The sequence below is a fragment of the Cupressus sempervirens genome, chromosome 3 (assembly GCF_028749045.1).
Source record: "Cupressus sempervirens isolate cs-2001-9-10 chromosome 3, ASM2874904v1, whole genome shotgun sequence".
In the NCBI taxonomy this organism is placed as follows: Eukaryota; Viridiplantae; Streptophyta; class Pinopsida; order Cupressales; family Cupressaceae; genus Cupressus; species Cupressus sempervirens.
Window position 1 is genome coordinate 1067947560 of NC_143120.1, and position 13253 is coordinate 1067960812.

General features: G+C 34.1%; 1 protein-coding gene across 4 annotated transcripts; it reads left to right on the forward strand.

Moving 5' to 3' along the window:
• The first annotated feature begins 948 nt into the window (after nt 1-948).
• On the forward strand, nt 949-4702 carry LOC149570433 (NADPH-dependent aldo-keto reductase, chloroplastic-like). 4 transcript variants are annotated; one of them, XM_089823082.1, is made up of 6 exons: nt 949-1168; nt 2221-2359; nt 2804-2979; nt 3064-3364; nt 3954-4133; nt 4211-4702. In XM_089823082.1, exons 2-6 carry the CDS (start codon nt 2234-2236, stop codon nt 4436-4438), a joined length of 1011 nt encoding a protein of 336 aa, XP_089679208.1. In that variant the 5' UTR covers nt 949-1168; nt 2221-2233; the 3' UTR covers nt 4439-4702. The 4 variants fall into 4 exon arrangements, with proteins under 4 accessions (XP_089679208.1, XP_089679207.1, XP_089679209.1 ...); XM_089823081.1 differs by having other exon boundaries at nt 968-1511; XM_089823083.1 differs by lacking the exon at nt 949-1168 and adding an exon at nt 2454-2603 and having other exon boundaries at nt 2225-2359.
• The last annotated feature ends 8551 nt before the right edge of the window (nt 4703-13253 follow it).

Here is a 13253-nt window from a genome sequence, read left to right on the forward strand (position 1 = left end):
TTGTTAGTGAATTAAAAGAACAAAGAGATAGAAATATGTAGGTAGAACTTTTTGTTGTTTTGGTGTTCACTCATCCTCATTTGAATCATATGAAAAATAGATAAGTAATTTAATGGTGTAAAGGTCCATTTGGATGGACGACATGAGTAAAAGAAACAAATGCTCTAGATGACGATAAGTAGCAAAGGTTTATAGGTCTTATTTTGTCTTCCTACATGATACCTTTTGTATACACACAACTTTCTAATGTATAAAATCTTCATACTACTATAGAGTAATGCATATAACTATAATTCAATGTTCTATTTTGTTGATGTGGTTTCTTCCACGACTCTTCTATTTTGTATTGAGCCTATGATCTTAAATATAAAAAATTAAGATGTGATACCTATATGAAAAGAGAATTTAAGAAGTAATATAAATACACCTAATATGACTATGAGATTTTCCAACAACCAACAAAAAATGAAAAATTATATATGAGGATGGATCATTGAGTGTGATTCTTTCTTTCTTTACTATCCTTCTGTCTCATCATGATGATGGATCATGGAGTATGATCCGAAATATTGATGCTACAAAAAAAAATACAAAATCGAATCTAGAAACAAAATTCAAATTATATATAAATTATTTATTTCATAATTACATTTTTTCAAATTTACATAAAGTTCTTTCAATATAATTATTTTTCACAAATATATATATTCTATACTAATGTATAACTTATTTGAACATTCTTTGTTTTATTTATTATTTAACTGTTAAGAAATAATTAATTTTCACAAATATATAAATTCTATGCTGACATAAAACTTATTTAAACATTCTCTATTTAACTATTTTTAAAAGTTATTCATATAAAAAAATATTATGTTATTTACATTGTTGCTTCCATTTTAAAAAAATGGTTATATGTTCTTCTAACATTTAATTGAAAAGCATTGATTTATGATGAGAGATCGTTTCTACTATCCCTCTATCTTGATAGACCGACACATCCTAAGCAGTCAATGCTTTTGCTTTGAGTGGGGCCTGTTAAGCCGAACCGTAAGAACCGCCCTTCTTTATCGTATCAGAATCCTCATGGAAGCTGATCTCTGTAAGAGGTATTAACATTGACAGGAAAATCCTTTATCTAGAATCTTCACAGAAGGGGACCCCAACTGTAAGTTTCACAAAATTTGATTTCGCTTTTTATTTCATTCTCTTTGACATAGTCTTCTTCCAACCCTTTCTGCAAACCCTTTTCATTAAACCTCTCTTTTTTCAGTCTCAGATTTCTTTGACCAAATAATGATTTTCTTCCACTTCCCGTCCTTTTCTGGATGAGTAATCCGAGGAATATTTCTCTTCTTCGGGCTCACCATCCCCTCAAAAACTACATACTCCAGATGAAAGGATGACTCAAGAGCCATATAATTAGATTCACCGAAAGAATCTCCACACATCGTTCCTTTCTTATCAATTCTCTTGTGAAATATGCTCCAGGCACAAAGACAAAAGACAAGGTATTGATGTGCTTCACAACCTAAATTTACTCTCTTGAAGAAGCTCTACAACCTAAAGCTATTTGACTAGAAGTAAGTGCCTTTATATAATTCACAATTAAAAGCATGCGACGTGGTCAATTGGAATCATGGTGGGTGGGTGCTTTTATATTTACTGAGTTTTCAAAAATATCGTATGAAAGAAAGGGAAGGAGACTTTTACTATGTGTAAAATTTGATTAAGCAAGATGAAATGATGGCCATATACTAATTTACAGCTTCCTTCAGCCAAAACATACCCCAGAAGGCATTGACGCCCAATTTGGTTTGAGTGACATTCTCTCCTAGCCTAAATACAACTTCACCAGTTTGTCTTCCCGCATGCCTAAGATTTTGAGATTCTCGAGGACAACATATCAAACATTAAAAAACTATTTGTAATGGCCCTGGCCAAAATAAGAGAAAATTATTATATGCAGGTGATCGGACACAAAAATCAATCTAGCTAAATTGTAATTGCGAATAAATCATGTACAATTCCCCTGCTGTCCGTCATGGATTTGTCACTTCCTTGTAGCATTTAGCTCTCGTTCCTTTACAACTCTACCCAGCAATTCCACATAGATGGCGGAGTTTTCGGTGTAATTCTCTTACTGATTTGGTGGCATTTTAATCTGTTGTTGATGGGCATAAAGCAACCCTAAAGGTGCCGCCTTTTGAACATTTGCAGAGTACTCTGCAATATGGAAGTTGTCAAAAGGACTGCTCAATTGAATACAGGAGCCAATATTCCATTGATTGGATTTGGGACTGTTGCTGTGGATCAGAATGAAGAGGCGATTAAGGCAGCCGTGATTACAGCTCTCCAGGTGTATTTCACTGCCCACAATATAAGTTAACGATTGTCCTCTGTAATTCCAATCAACATAATAGATTAGTACATTTGTAACTTTTCTTTTGCAGTTTTTTAGGTCTCCAGTTTGGGTTGAGTTGAAAGCACTTTTGAAATTAGTAGGTAGCAGGGTTGATGGTTTAGAGGGCTGATCAATTGATTTTGTACACTATTCAACTTCTGTCATCATGATGGATCTCTCAGTCCCATGCAAAGCATTGGTGTGAACAGAACTTAAACAAATTTTTCGTAGATTTTGTATCTTTGGATTTATATTGATTAATGTTGTTTTTGAATTAGATTGTCTAAGAGCTTTTGAAGTTTTCTGTGTATTCCACACTTGACTTCTTTCACATATTCTTTTGCAGCACAGTGAGCATTGATGCAATTGGATTGTTTCTTTGAACAATTGTATTTGTAGGTAGGTTATCGACACATTGATACAGCAAGCGTTTACGACTCAGAGCATCCATTAGGAAGAGCTCTGCATACGGCTTTTCAAAACGGAGTTGTTAACAGGGAAGATGTATTTGTCACCACCAAACTATGGAATACCCAACACGACGACCCCGTAGCTGCAATTAAGAGTAGTCTGAAGTATGATTTTCTCATCGGAATTGCAGTCTCCTATAGTATCTACATGTTGCAGAGCTTCTTATTCCAAATTATTTGTATGTTCAGGAATTTGCAGCTGGATTATGTTGATCTGTACCTTGTCCACTGGCCTGTCAAACTGGGAAAAGAAGTTCCAATATTCGGTGGGTATCTTGATCGCAAGCGTGCTAAACTTGTGACAGGGGTGAATTCATATTCTGGGCCAAAAGAAGAAGACTTTTTGCCCTTAGATATGAAATCTACTTGGAAGGGTATGGAGCAATGCTTGGAGATGGGACTGACTAAAGCCATTGGGGTTAGTAACTTTTCCTCTAAGAAGATTGAAGACCTTTTGAGCCATGCTCAGATTCCTCCTGCAGTTGTTCAGGTAATGAGTTACTTGTCATACACCTCTAAGGTTGTATGTACTTGGTGTCTCTTGTCATCCAAAACATCCTTAATATAACTGTGCTCTTGTGAATCAGTGCTAAACTTTAAAAGAATTGTATATATCATTCAAATCTCCATTTTCCATTGAATCTTTGCTAATACATGGTACAGTGCAGAATTATATGCCATCCATATTAAATTTCTTCTTACAAAGTTGTGTAGACGCTCTTTGGGGTCAATGTGTTCCAATTGCCATGGATTGAGGATTAGCCTGAATTGAGTAAATATATCTTTTATAGATGTAAAGTGTTTCTAGCAAAGTATTTTTCTTATGTAGAGATGATCATCAGTTCCCTCACAAATTGAGAGACTCTCATTTTATTACCAAAGTACTTGGTAAAGAGGGTGCTTTATCAATTGATTTTAAAATATGTGATGACTGGTTAATTATTCTTCATACAAATCTACCTGTGCAATCCCTGTGTTTTAAAAGTCAGTTCCAAAACCTTCTCTTAAGTCATTCAAGCATTACTTGGTATATTAATTTGCTTCTATCTATTTGCTACGATTATGGAATGGAATTGCAGGTAGAGATGCATCCACAATGGCAGCAAGTGAAGTTGAGAGATTATTGCAGCAAACATAACATTCATGTGAGTGCATGGTCTCCTTTAGGAGCTCCAAATACTCCATGGGGCTCAAATCTGGTTATGGATGATCCCATCATCCATGAGATTTCTCAAAAGTATGGGAAGGCTAGAGCCCAGGTACTTGATCATATTTGAATCTTTGGATATTTTTCTTGTTACTGTTAAAAACTCATGTTGTTGTCATGCAATTGCAGGTTATGTTAAGGTGGGGGGTAGAACAGGGAGTGAGTGTGCTGCCCAAGAGCTATAACCCAGACAGAATATTTTCAAATTTTCAAATTTTTGATTGGTCTTTAACTCTGGATGATCATGCTAAGATATGCATGCTTAAGCAGGTTAAGTTATATCGCGGTGATGCTTTCCTTAACAACACAACCAGCCCCTACAAGACTGTTGAAGAATTATGGGATGGAGAGATTTAATCAATAGAATTCGAAGGTCCTACAGACCTTTTGCTACTTGCACGAACGGTGCTTTGTTTTAATCTTTGGTGTGATATGAAGTGAGGATCTAATATCATATGGAGACATGACATATATGGATGGCAACAGAGTATTATTGATCACAGAAATGCTCTGTTATATGCATAATATGCTTTGTGGTTTGCAGTTTCATTTCAGTAATGCTTGATCTAGTAGAAATGTAGATGTAAAAAAGTTCAATGTCTAGTCTTATCTTGATGCCAATACTGTGTTTAATCTTGTGGGTGCTTTGGGATCGAGACAGATTAGAATTCAGACTTGTCAGCTTTGATGGAACGTGCACTATTTGTTTTTTGTATTTCTTTTGCATGCAGGGAATCTCAAGATGTCTTGGTGTTGGAAAACTCTGCATTGGAAACAAAGAATGTAATATGCCATAGCTACTCCCATTTGTTTTTCCACTCAAATTAGCAGCATTACCTCTGACAGAATTTGATCCAGACCCATTCACACAGGTTTCTGGCCATTTTTTTGTAGATTGCTTTGCAATAAAGACATTAAACAAGAACTCAATCTTTGGGAGGATTGATATATTGTAGAACTCCTTTTTGGAGGTTATAAATTCTGATCCTAACTGTGGTTTTGTGGATGAAACTGCCATGGGGAATTCCTCTTTCCAATGTTTTTTTTAAATCTTGTAGAAGGCTTGGCAATGAGTTGGCATAGAGGATTTTTCCTCTGTTTCAGATAAAAATTTACTAATCAATAACCACGATTGAAAGGAAAAATTTCAATCTTATCTAAACACTTCTTAGACCAGGAATATATTTCTTGGTTCGGTGGCCATATGCATGTAGAGCAACTCAAGCTGCATGCACACAATTGCTTAGTTATCTTTTTAAAGTTCAACTCACCAAGCTAGAGGATTAGGATAATGGGAAATTCCTTCTGAGAAGGCCGATTTTCTCTTTTAGGCCTGGTAATTTTATGGAAACTTAAAGAGTCACATAGACATTTCCTTTAAAGGGATTGAAGAACAAAATTTCCGTGGATTTTAATGGATCCTGTTTGGAATGCCAATCCTCTTGAAACTTTAATTTAGTGGCTTCAGATGGAGACACAGTGAAACATGTAATACAGAATGCATTGTTTGTAAGCCGGAGAAAAACAACTGTTTGCATACATGACTTTGATAAATTTACTATTAACCATATAGTTTTTTCATAAATTGAAAAGATTATATGATGGCTTTTCACATAGTCGAACAGAGGAGGATAAGTTTCCTAGTGCATCATGAATGAGTTCCTGCAATTATATTTACCATTATTGTCTCAAGCACTCTATATATTAGATGACAGATATGTTTTCGTTAACATATTCTGGTATCCGTTTTCAGAAATATAACTTTTTTTGTATTTTCCCTTTTGCTCGTCTTGAGTTAGCTAAGATTTTTGTGTAATGAATATATTCTCAGTACAATGAGCTTCAATCACTTGGGCTTATTATTTCTCTTCTTTGTCTGAAATGTCATCTTTTTGAACGTTTTCTTTTACTTGCTATGGCTGGGAATGGGAAACTTTTGCTGCAATTGGTATCATCCAAACTTCAAATACTCTCAGGTTAGATGACAAATGTGAATCTTTTACTTAAGTCTAATTTTTGGACTACAATCTTATTTTGTATGCTTTTTTTTGTGTGTTTGCCTCTCTGAGTGCATTGGCAAGGCTGTTTTCTTGGATCATTTTGGTGAATGTAGAGAAAACATATTTGATGTCTGTGAGTCGCAGTACAGGTGGTTGAAGTGTTCTGAATTTAGTTATGTTGCTTGCAGGAGTAACTACTAGATTTATTTCTTACAGATTCGTAATTATTTTCCCGTTTTCTTTGTCTCTATTTTATTCATGTGCATTGTGTTTTAACTTATGTTATCGGAGCCAAGCTTTCAGAATTTATAGGGTCGAGGAGACTAGTTTAGAATTGTTTGATAGAAAGGATAGTGTAGAATATTTGGCCAGCAGCAATACACAGTTGACTAAAAAGATTTTTTTTTAAAATTTCAACAGAAACATAATACGAACATAATCCTCTAAAGCTATTGACAACTCCAAACTCAAAATGAGCACATGGAAGAATTTAGATATTGTGTTACATCTCAAAATTTTGACCTAATAAAAATTATAATAGCTGTTTAGTTGATTGGATTTTTCTTTAGCGTTCATGTGAAAAGAGTAGTTATATGTAATCATTGTTTCATAATCTAAATTGCCTGTTATCAATTATTATGTATAACTGTTTAATGATGATGCTATTAATCGTTACTTGTCATATGTTGATGATGGTAGCTAGTAGTTGCTTGGTTTCGGAATTATTGTTATGAACTAATTTTTTTATTATCTATGTTATATGTTGATATGAATTTATCATGAGAACTTGTTATCACTATGGAAAATGTTGCATGGGTGGTTGCAGGAGCAGACAAAGGGGAGAAGCATTGCTTAATGGAATCTACGGAATGGGATACTACCTTAGTCCATTTGTTTGATCGACAAGTATGACTTCTAACTATCTTAGTAAAGACTTATCAACTTGCATATCAGGGTACAATCATTGAACACACGTGAGCTATTGGACAATCATTAAAACATTAAACATTTTCACTTAATCAAAGTACATACCTTTAACGATTTATGGTGACATTCCCATCATTTTGAATAATACATATATATGTATGTGCACATAAGTATAAAAGTATGGTTGCCACCATAATATTAAAATTATACAAGCTCATATTTATTAATATATGTATACTTGAATATGCGTATACCCCGAGAAAATATGAAGATAATATAATCTTCTAAGTATACATGTATTTAAATATACATATCCAAATAAATATAACCTTGGACAAAATAGTAATAATATGATGTCACTATTCCAAATAATATATATATGTGGAAATATCTATCTATCTATCTATCTATGTATATATAATTTTATAAGTTATCCTTTTTTATTAAGGTAACCTTCGAGTTCTTCCTCATATTTATTATCGGTGAATCAAGAAGCCAATTTTCTTTCTTATAACAGCTGCAAGAGTCATGACTTCTTCCAAGCTTTTATATTTTCCTTATGTCTTCTTGCAGATACAAGTCTATGAAACAAAAACCCTAGTTCAACACTTTACCTCTGTTCTCTCCTTTTCTTCTCTTCATTATTTTTGCAATTGGATTTAAAGACAAATCCGAGTCATTGTTATGATTGAAAGATCTCCGATTTGAGCTCTACATTTTGAAACACATACTTCAAGAGCTGGCTATATGGACTCAAGCCCAAAGCTCCATATCTTTCTTGATCAGGTTAAGTGATCATCTCTCCCATGTTGTATTTGAAATATATGTTATGCATTCGACAATGTAGATGCAAGGATTGCATCAATGATTTCTATGTATTAATGTTTGATTGTAATATCGAATAGTACATTCGATGAGTCCATCTCACCATGTTAAGTCTAAACCAATTATATATACATTATGCTAAGTCACCTCTTTGTTTTAGTCAGATTCCAGATTAAATTTTTTCTTTGTAGTACCTTAAGAGAAGTTCTTAGGTCTTAGGAGTTGTATTGTGACAATACTAAATTAATATTATTCTTTCCACCAGTTGAGTACTAGCAAAATAGTTGAATTACTTTGAGATTTGACACTTAGGACTTGCCTGACGAAATGACCAAGAAAGAGGATGAAGAGGTGAGAGAAAAAATCTACAAGAACAAGAAAACAGAATCAAATGTGATACAATAAATTTATTATTTTTAAAGAATCTTTAAATAGCTCATGCATGTCCACTTAATTTACTCATTGTCAAGTTGAGCAATGGTGATTAGGTATTAGAAACCCATCCAAAAACCTTGGCCAAAGTTGTTAAATGCATTCTTATCTTCTAAAGATCACATGATGTTGGTAGCAACAGTTATTTAGACATGTCCGTTCATAATTGAGCAGACATTGTAAACACTGGTATTGCTCAGATTATTAGACTAGTAGTGCCCCAAGACTAACCCTCAGGTAGGGAGGGTCTTTCTTTTCAAAAGATTGTGTGGGGATGGATATGGTCTATGGTTGGGAGGTTAAGCCTAAGCTTATGCTTCTCCTCTTATCTGAAAGTCAAAGCTTGACAACTAGTTCAAGACTCTCGAATTAGCTTTTATATGTTCTTTCTCTATCCTTAGTTATGCATTTACTTTGTTTTGAGAATATCAAATATCATATTATGAATGACAATGTTTTAATTTCCTTCTGTAAAGATGACCAATAACAGTTATTTCAGTTGGTAGTTATTTCAGTTAAATGTTAATTCAGTTATTATCCCATGAAATGGAATTAAAGATGTTATATTTCGGTTGTTTAGTTGAAGTATTACTTTCATATTTATTTGAAATCATATTTTAGCCCTAATCTTTTAGTTAAGAAAATTTATTTGTTACATATGGTATTAGAGTCATGTTCGACACTGAAACTTGGGCACACTACCTAAGTAGGATTAGTAAACTTGAAATTTTCTTAGATTAAATGTGACAGGATGCAAGTACATAAGGCACCTTGCAAGAAAACACATCATCCCATCTTTCATACTTGATTAGGAACATGTTGAACTAGGATTATACTTGTTCCATGCCTTAGGACAATGAAACCTTAAAACAAGCTTTGCAATGAATGAGGAAGGAAAGAGTTAAGTGGACTCCTACTAGGAAAGCAGTCTATAAAAACAAATTGATTCAAACTTGGAACACCCACCAGACCAACCCTCTTATGCACTTTCATAGATCTTAGATGGTGCAGAATATGTATAAAACCACAACTGAATGAGATGCTGAAAATAAAATTTTAGAATAAAACCATGTTCAGAAGAGATTTTTTTTTTTTTTGTAAATAATGACTACTAAAAAATGCAGCAGAGAAGTTTTAAAATTGATTAAATCAATTGGTCTATTCATGTGTTCATTCTACTCACAATCTCTTTATTTTGTTGTAAACATGTAAAAAAAAAAGAGAAATATTTTGACATAAGGATCTTGCAATTATTTTTTAGGACAAACAATTAAGAAACATGAGTAACGACAAGAATGTTGCAGGCCATGACATGGTCTATGAAAATAACACACAACCTCCTATTGATTTGCTATTTCAGATTTTTCAAGAAACACAAATGAAGTTAGACAATATGGAGAAAATAATGAATGAAATGGCAACCCAGATGGGGAAAAATCAAGAGGAAATGCAATCCTCGCCCCTTCCTAGAATAGAAACATAAATCTCTGAACATAGTGAGAAAACCCCTCAAGCCCCACTTACCCAAACCGAAAAATAGAAGAAACTTGAAATAGTAAGTGACCTATCTACAGACATTAAGAAGATCAAACCACCCAAGTTCTTTGGTTTTGAATATGGAGAGGATGCAGAGGCCTGGTTAATAGAAATGGAACAATATTTTGAAATTAAGATTTTTTCAAAGACGTCAAAGACAGTTTGGTGAATATATCATTTTATAGGAGAAGCTTCTACATGGTGGGGAAACACCGAGGTTGAGTTGAACATTTAAAAAACTGAAATTACCTAGGAGAAGTTTGTAATCATATTTAGGAATTGTTGGTTACTCCAAACCTTCTATGACCAAAAGCTATTGAATTTTCAAAATCTCAAACAAGGAGATATGACCGTACATAAGTATTGGGAGATTCACCCGATTGTTAAAATATATATTTCCATACCAACAAGATAGGAATCTGAAGGTGATGCAATTTATTATGGGGTTGAATAATAGGATTGAAGGGGCAGTTGATGTTCTCACTCCTTGAACCATAGAAGAAGCTCTAGAAAAAAGATGTTTCTTAGGAATATAAAATCAAGAGAGATGATTCTATCTGACATAACAAGAGGAAAACAAATTAGAATACAAAAGGTGCACATACTGGGTCCCAAAATAAACAGTTTTAAGGAGTACAAATTTAACAAGCTAGAACCAAGAGGGAATGGTATTAAGCATTTTAAAAGTAATCCCATTACAAGTAAGAATGGCAAGGGCAATGAAAATAAGGGGCCACCTTCAAGATGCTACACTTGCGAAGGAGATCACTATGCTAACAAATGCCTTGTTAAGACTAACACCAATTAGCCACCCTAACCACCTCGACCACCACAACAACATGTTTATTAGCAAAGGATTCATGTGACACTTGACAATTAGCAAGCAGAACAACAGATAGGCCCGATCGAAACTCAGGGGTAAGATCTATGAGAACCTTGTTTCTATATTAATTGATACTAGAGCTTCTGAATGCTTTATATCACCTAAATTATTAAGTAGATTTCCAAAGAGATCTAGTTTTATGGAAAAACCATGGACAATTGAGTATGCAAACTAGTCAAGGGTTAAGGTAAAGTAGTGTCTAATTGAGTCTCAGGTTGATTTTCCAAACTTCTCCACGAAATTGAACTTGCATGTAGCACTTGTTGTGTCTTATGACATTATTATAGGCATTAATTGGCTTAGTGAGTATAAGACCAAAGTTGATTGTCTTGCTCAAACTATAGACTATTTGGACAACCAAGGAAAACCTGTAAGTATTGAGGGAGTTATATATAAAATTAAGGGAACCACCCCAACCACCACAAAAACATGTTTATCAACAAAGGATTCATTTGACACCTAACAATTATCAAGCAAAACAACAGATAGGCCCAATCGAAACTCAGGAGTAAGATCTATGGGAACCTTGTTTCTATATTAATTGATACTGGAGCTTCTAAATGCTTTATATCACCTAAATTATTAAGTAGATTTTCAAACAGATCTAGTTTTATGGAAAAACCATGGACAATTGAGTATGCAAACTAGTCAAGGGTTAAGGTAAAGCAGTGTCTATTTGAGTCTTAGGTTGATTTTCCAAACTTCTCCATAAAATTGAACTTGCATGTAGCACTTGTTGTGTCTTACGACATTATTATAGGCATTAATTGGCTTAGTGAGCATAAGGCCAAGGTTGATTGTCTTGCTAAAACTATAGACTGTTTGGACAACCAAGGAAAACCTGTAAGTATTAAGGGAGTTATATATAAAATTAAATCAAGACAAATAATTGCCATGCAAATCGAGAAATGTGGAAGAAAAGGTTGTGAGATCTTTGTAGTAAGGGTTGAGGATTTGAGAAAACCAATGGATGCCATGCTTGGAGACGAAGAAGTTAGAGGAAAATTGAATGAATCTTTCGAAAAGAAGTATCCTTACCTAAAGAAATTCTAGGATTTATTTCTTGAAGAACTACTTGGATTACCTCCATCTCAAGTCTTTGATTTAACCATAGATTTAGTACTCGAAGCAGAACCAATTTCTCAAGCTCCTTATCGAATGACCACCAAAGAATTAATGGAGTTACAATTGTAAAGAATTAACCATGGAAAAAAATAACAATTAAATGCAAATATAAACAATATCAGAAAATAATAGATCACACAAAAAAGAATACAAGACACCAAGATTTAACGTGGTTCACCCAAACCTTGGGCTACATCCACCAAATAGAAAGTCCAATATTATCACAATTCAGTGATTACAACCTAATTACAATCTATAATTCATTACAACTCAATACTATCACAAGAAGTAATTTCACATCACACCTTATGAAACAATTCCTAACCCTAAGCCCTTTTTATACAAGTATTTTTGCCACTTTAGGGTTGAAACTAGTTACAATATATCGACCATAAATTGGCAAATATAAACAATAGCCAATTGGTGAATATTAGCCATTAGCAAATAGTAGCTCGATTTTTTTTTAATGAAGTATGTATAGTACTTCCCTGATCAGTCACCACAAACTAACACTTGGAGATTGATCAGACTCCACTCCACACTAGACAACAATCTCCCACTTGGAGATTGATCCTGTAGCAATACCGCTACCACATGGGGCTCTCATTGGATCAAACCACCCTGGACTCTACTATTCTTTTATTCTGTTTAGTCTAGAAGACCAATTGAAGTTGAAGAAGAATTCAACTTCTCTCTTGTTACTACCTTTGTAAACATATACGTTGGATTTTCATCTGTATGTATCTTGTCCAACTTTAACTGTCTATTATCCAAAACTAACCAAATGAAATGGTACAATAATTGAATGTGTTTTGTCTTTAAATGTAGAGCTAAATTCTTTGCAAGATGAATGACACTCTTACTATCTAAAAACAAATAATTATCCCTCTGAGGGTGTCCCAATTCTTCCAAAAAGCACTGAAGCCATATCATCTCCTTGCCTACCTCTGTAGTAACAACATACTCTGCCTCTGTAGTGGGTAAAGAATTTACCTTATATAACCTAGAAATCTAGCTCACGACTGCCCCACCAATAGTAAATACATAACCTATAGTACTCCACCTAGTATCAATATCCCCTACCAAATTTGAGTCAACATAGCTCCGTAAGACAGTAATAGAGCCCCCAAAGTGTAAACACTTACTGGATGTTGCTCTCAAATATCTGAGAATCCATTTGACTGCATTCCAATGCTTAATTTCTAGATGACCCATATACCTGGTAACAACTCCCACTGCATGTGCAATATCTGGCCTTGCACATACCATAACATATATCAAGTTTCCTGTAGCTAAAGCATAAGGTACTTGGACATATTATCCTCCTCTTCTTGGGTCTTGGGACACATCTGCTTAGTCAACTTCAAATGACCAGGTAAAGGTGTGCTGAAAACTTTAGCATTCTCCATAGAGAAATGTTGCAACACATTCTCAACATAATGGG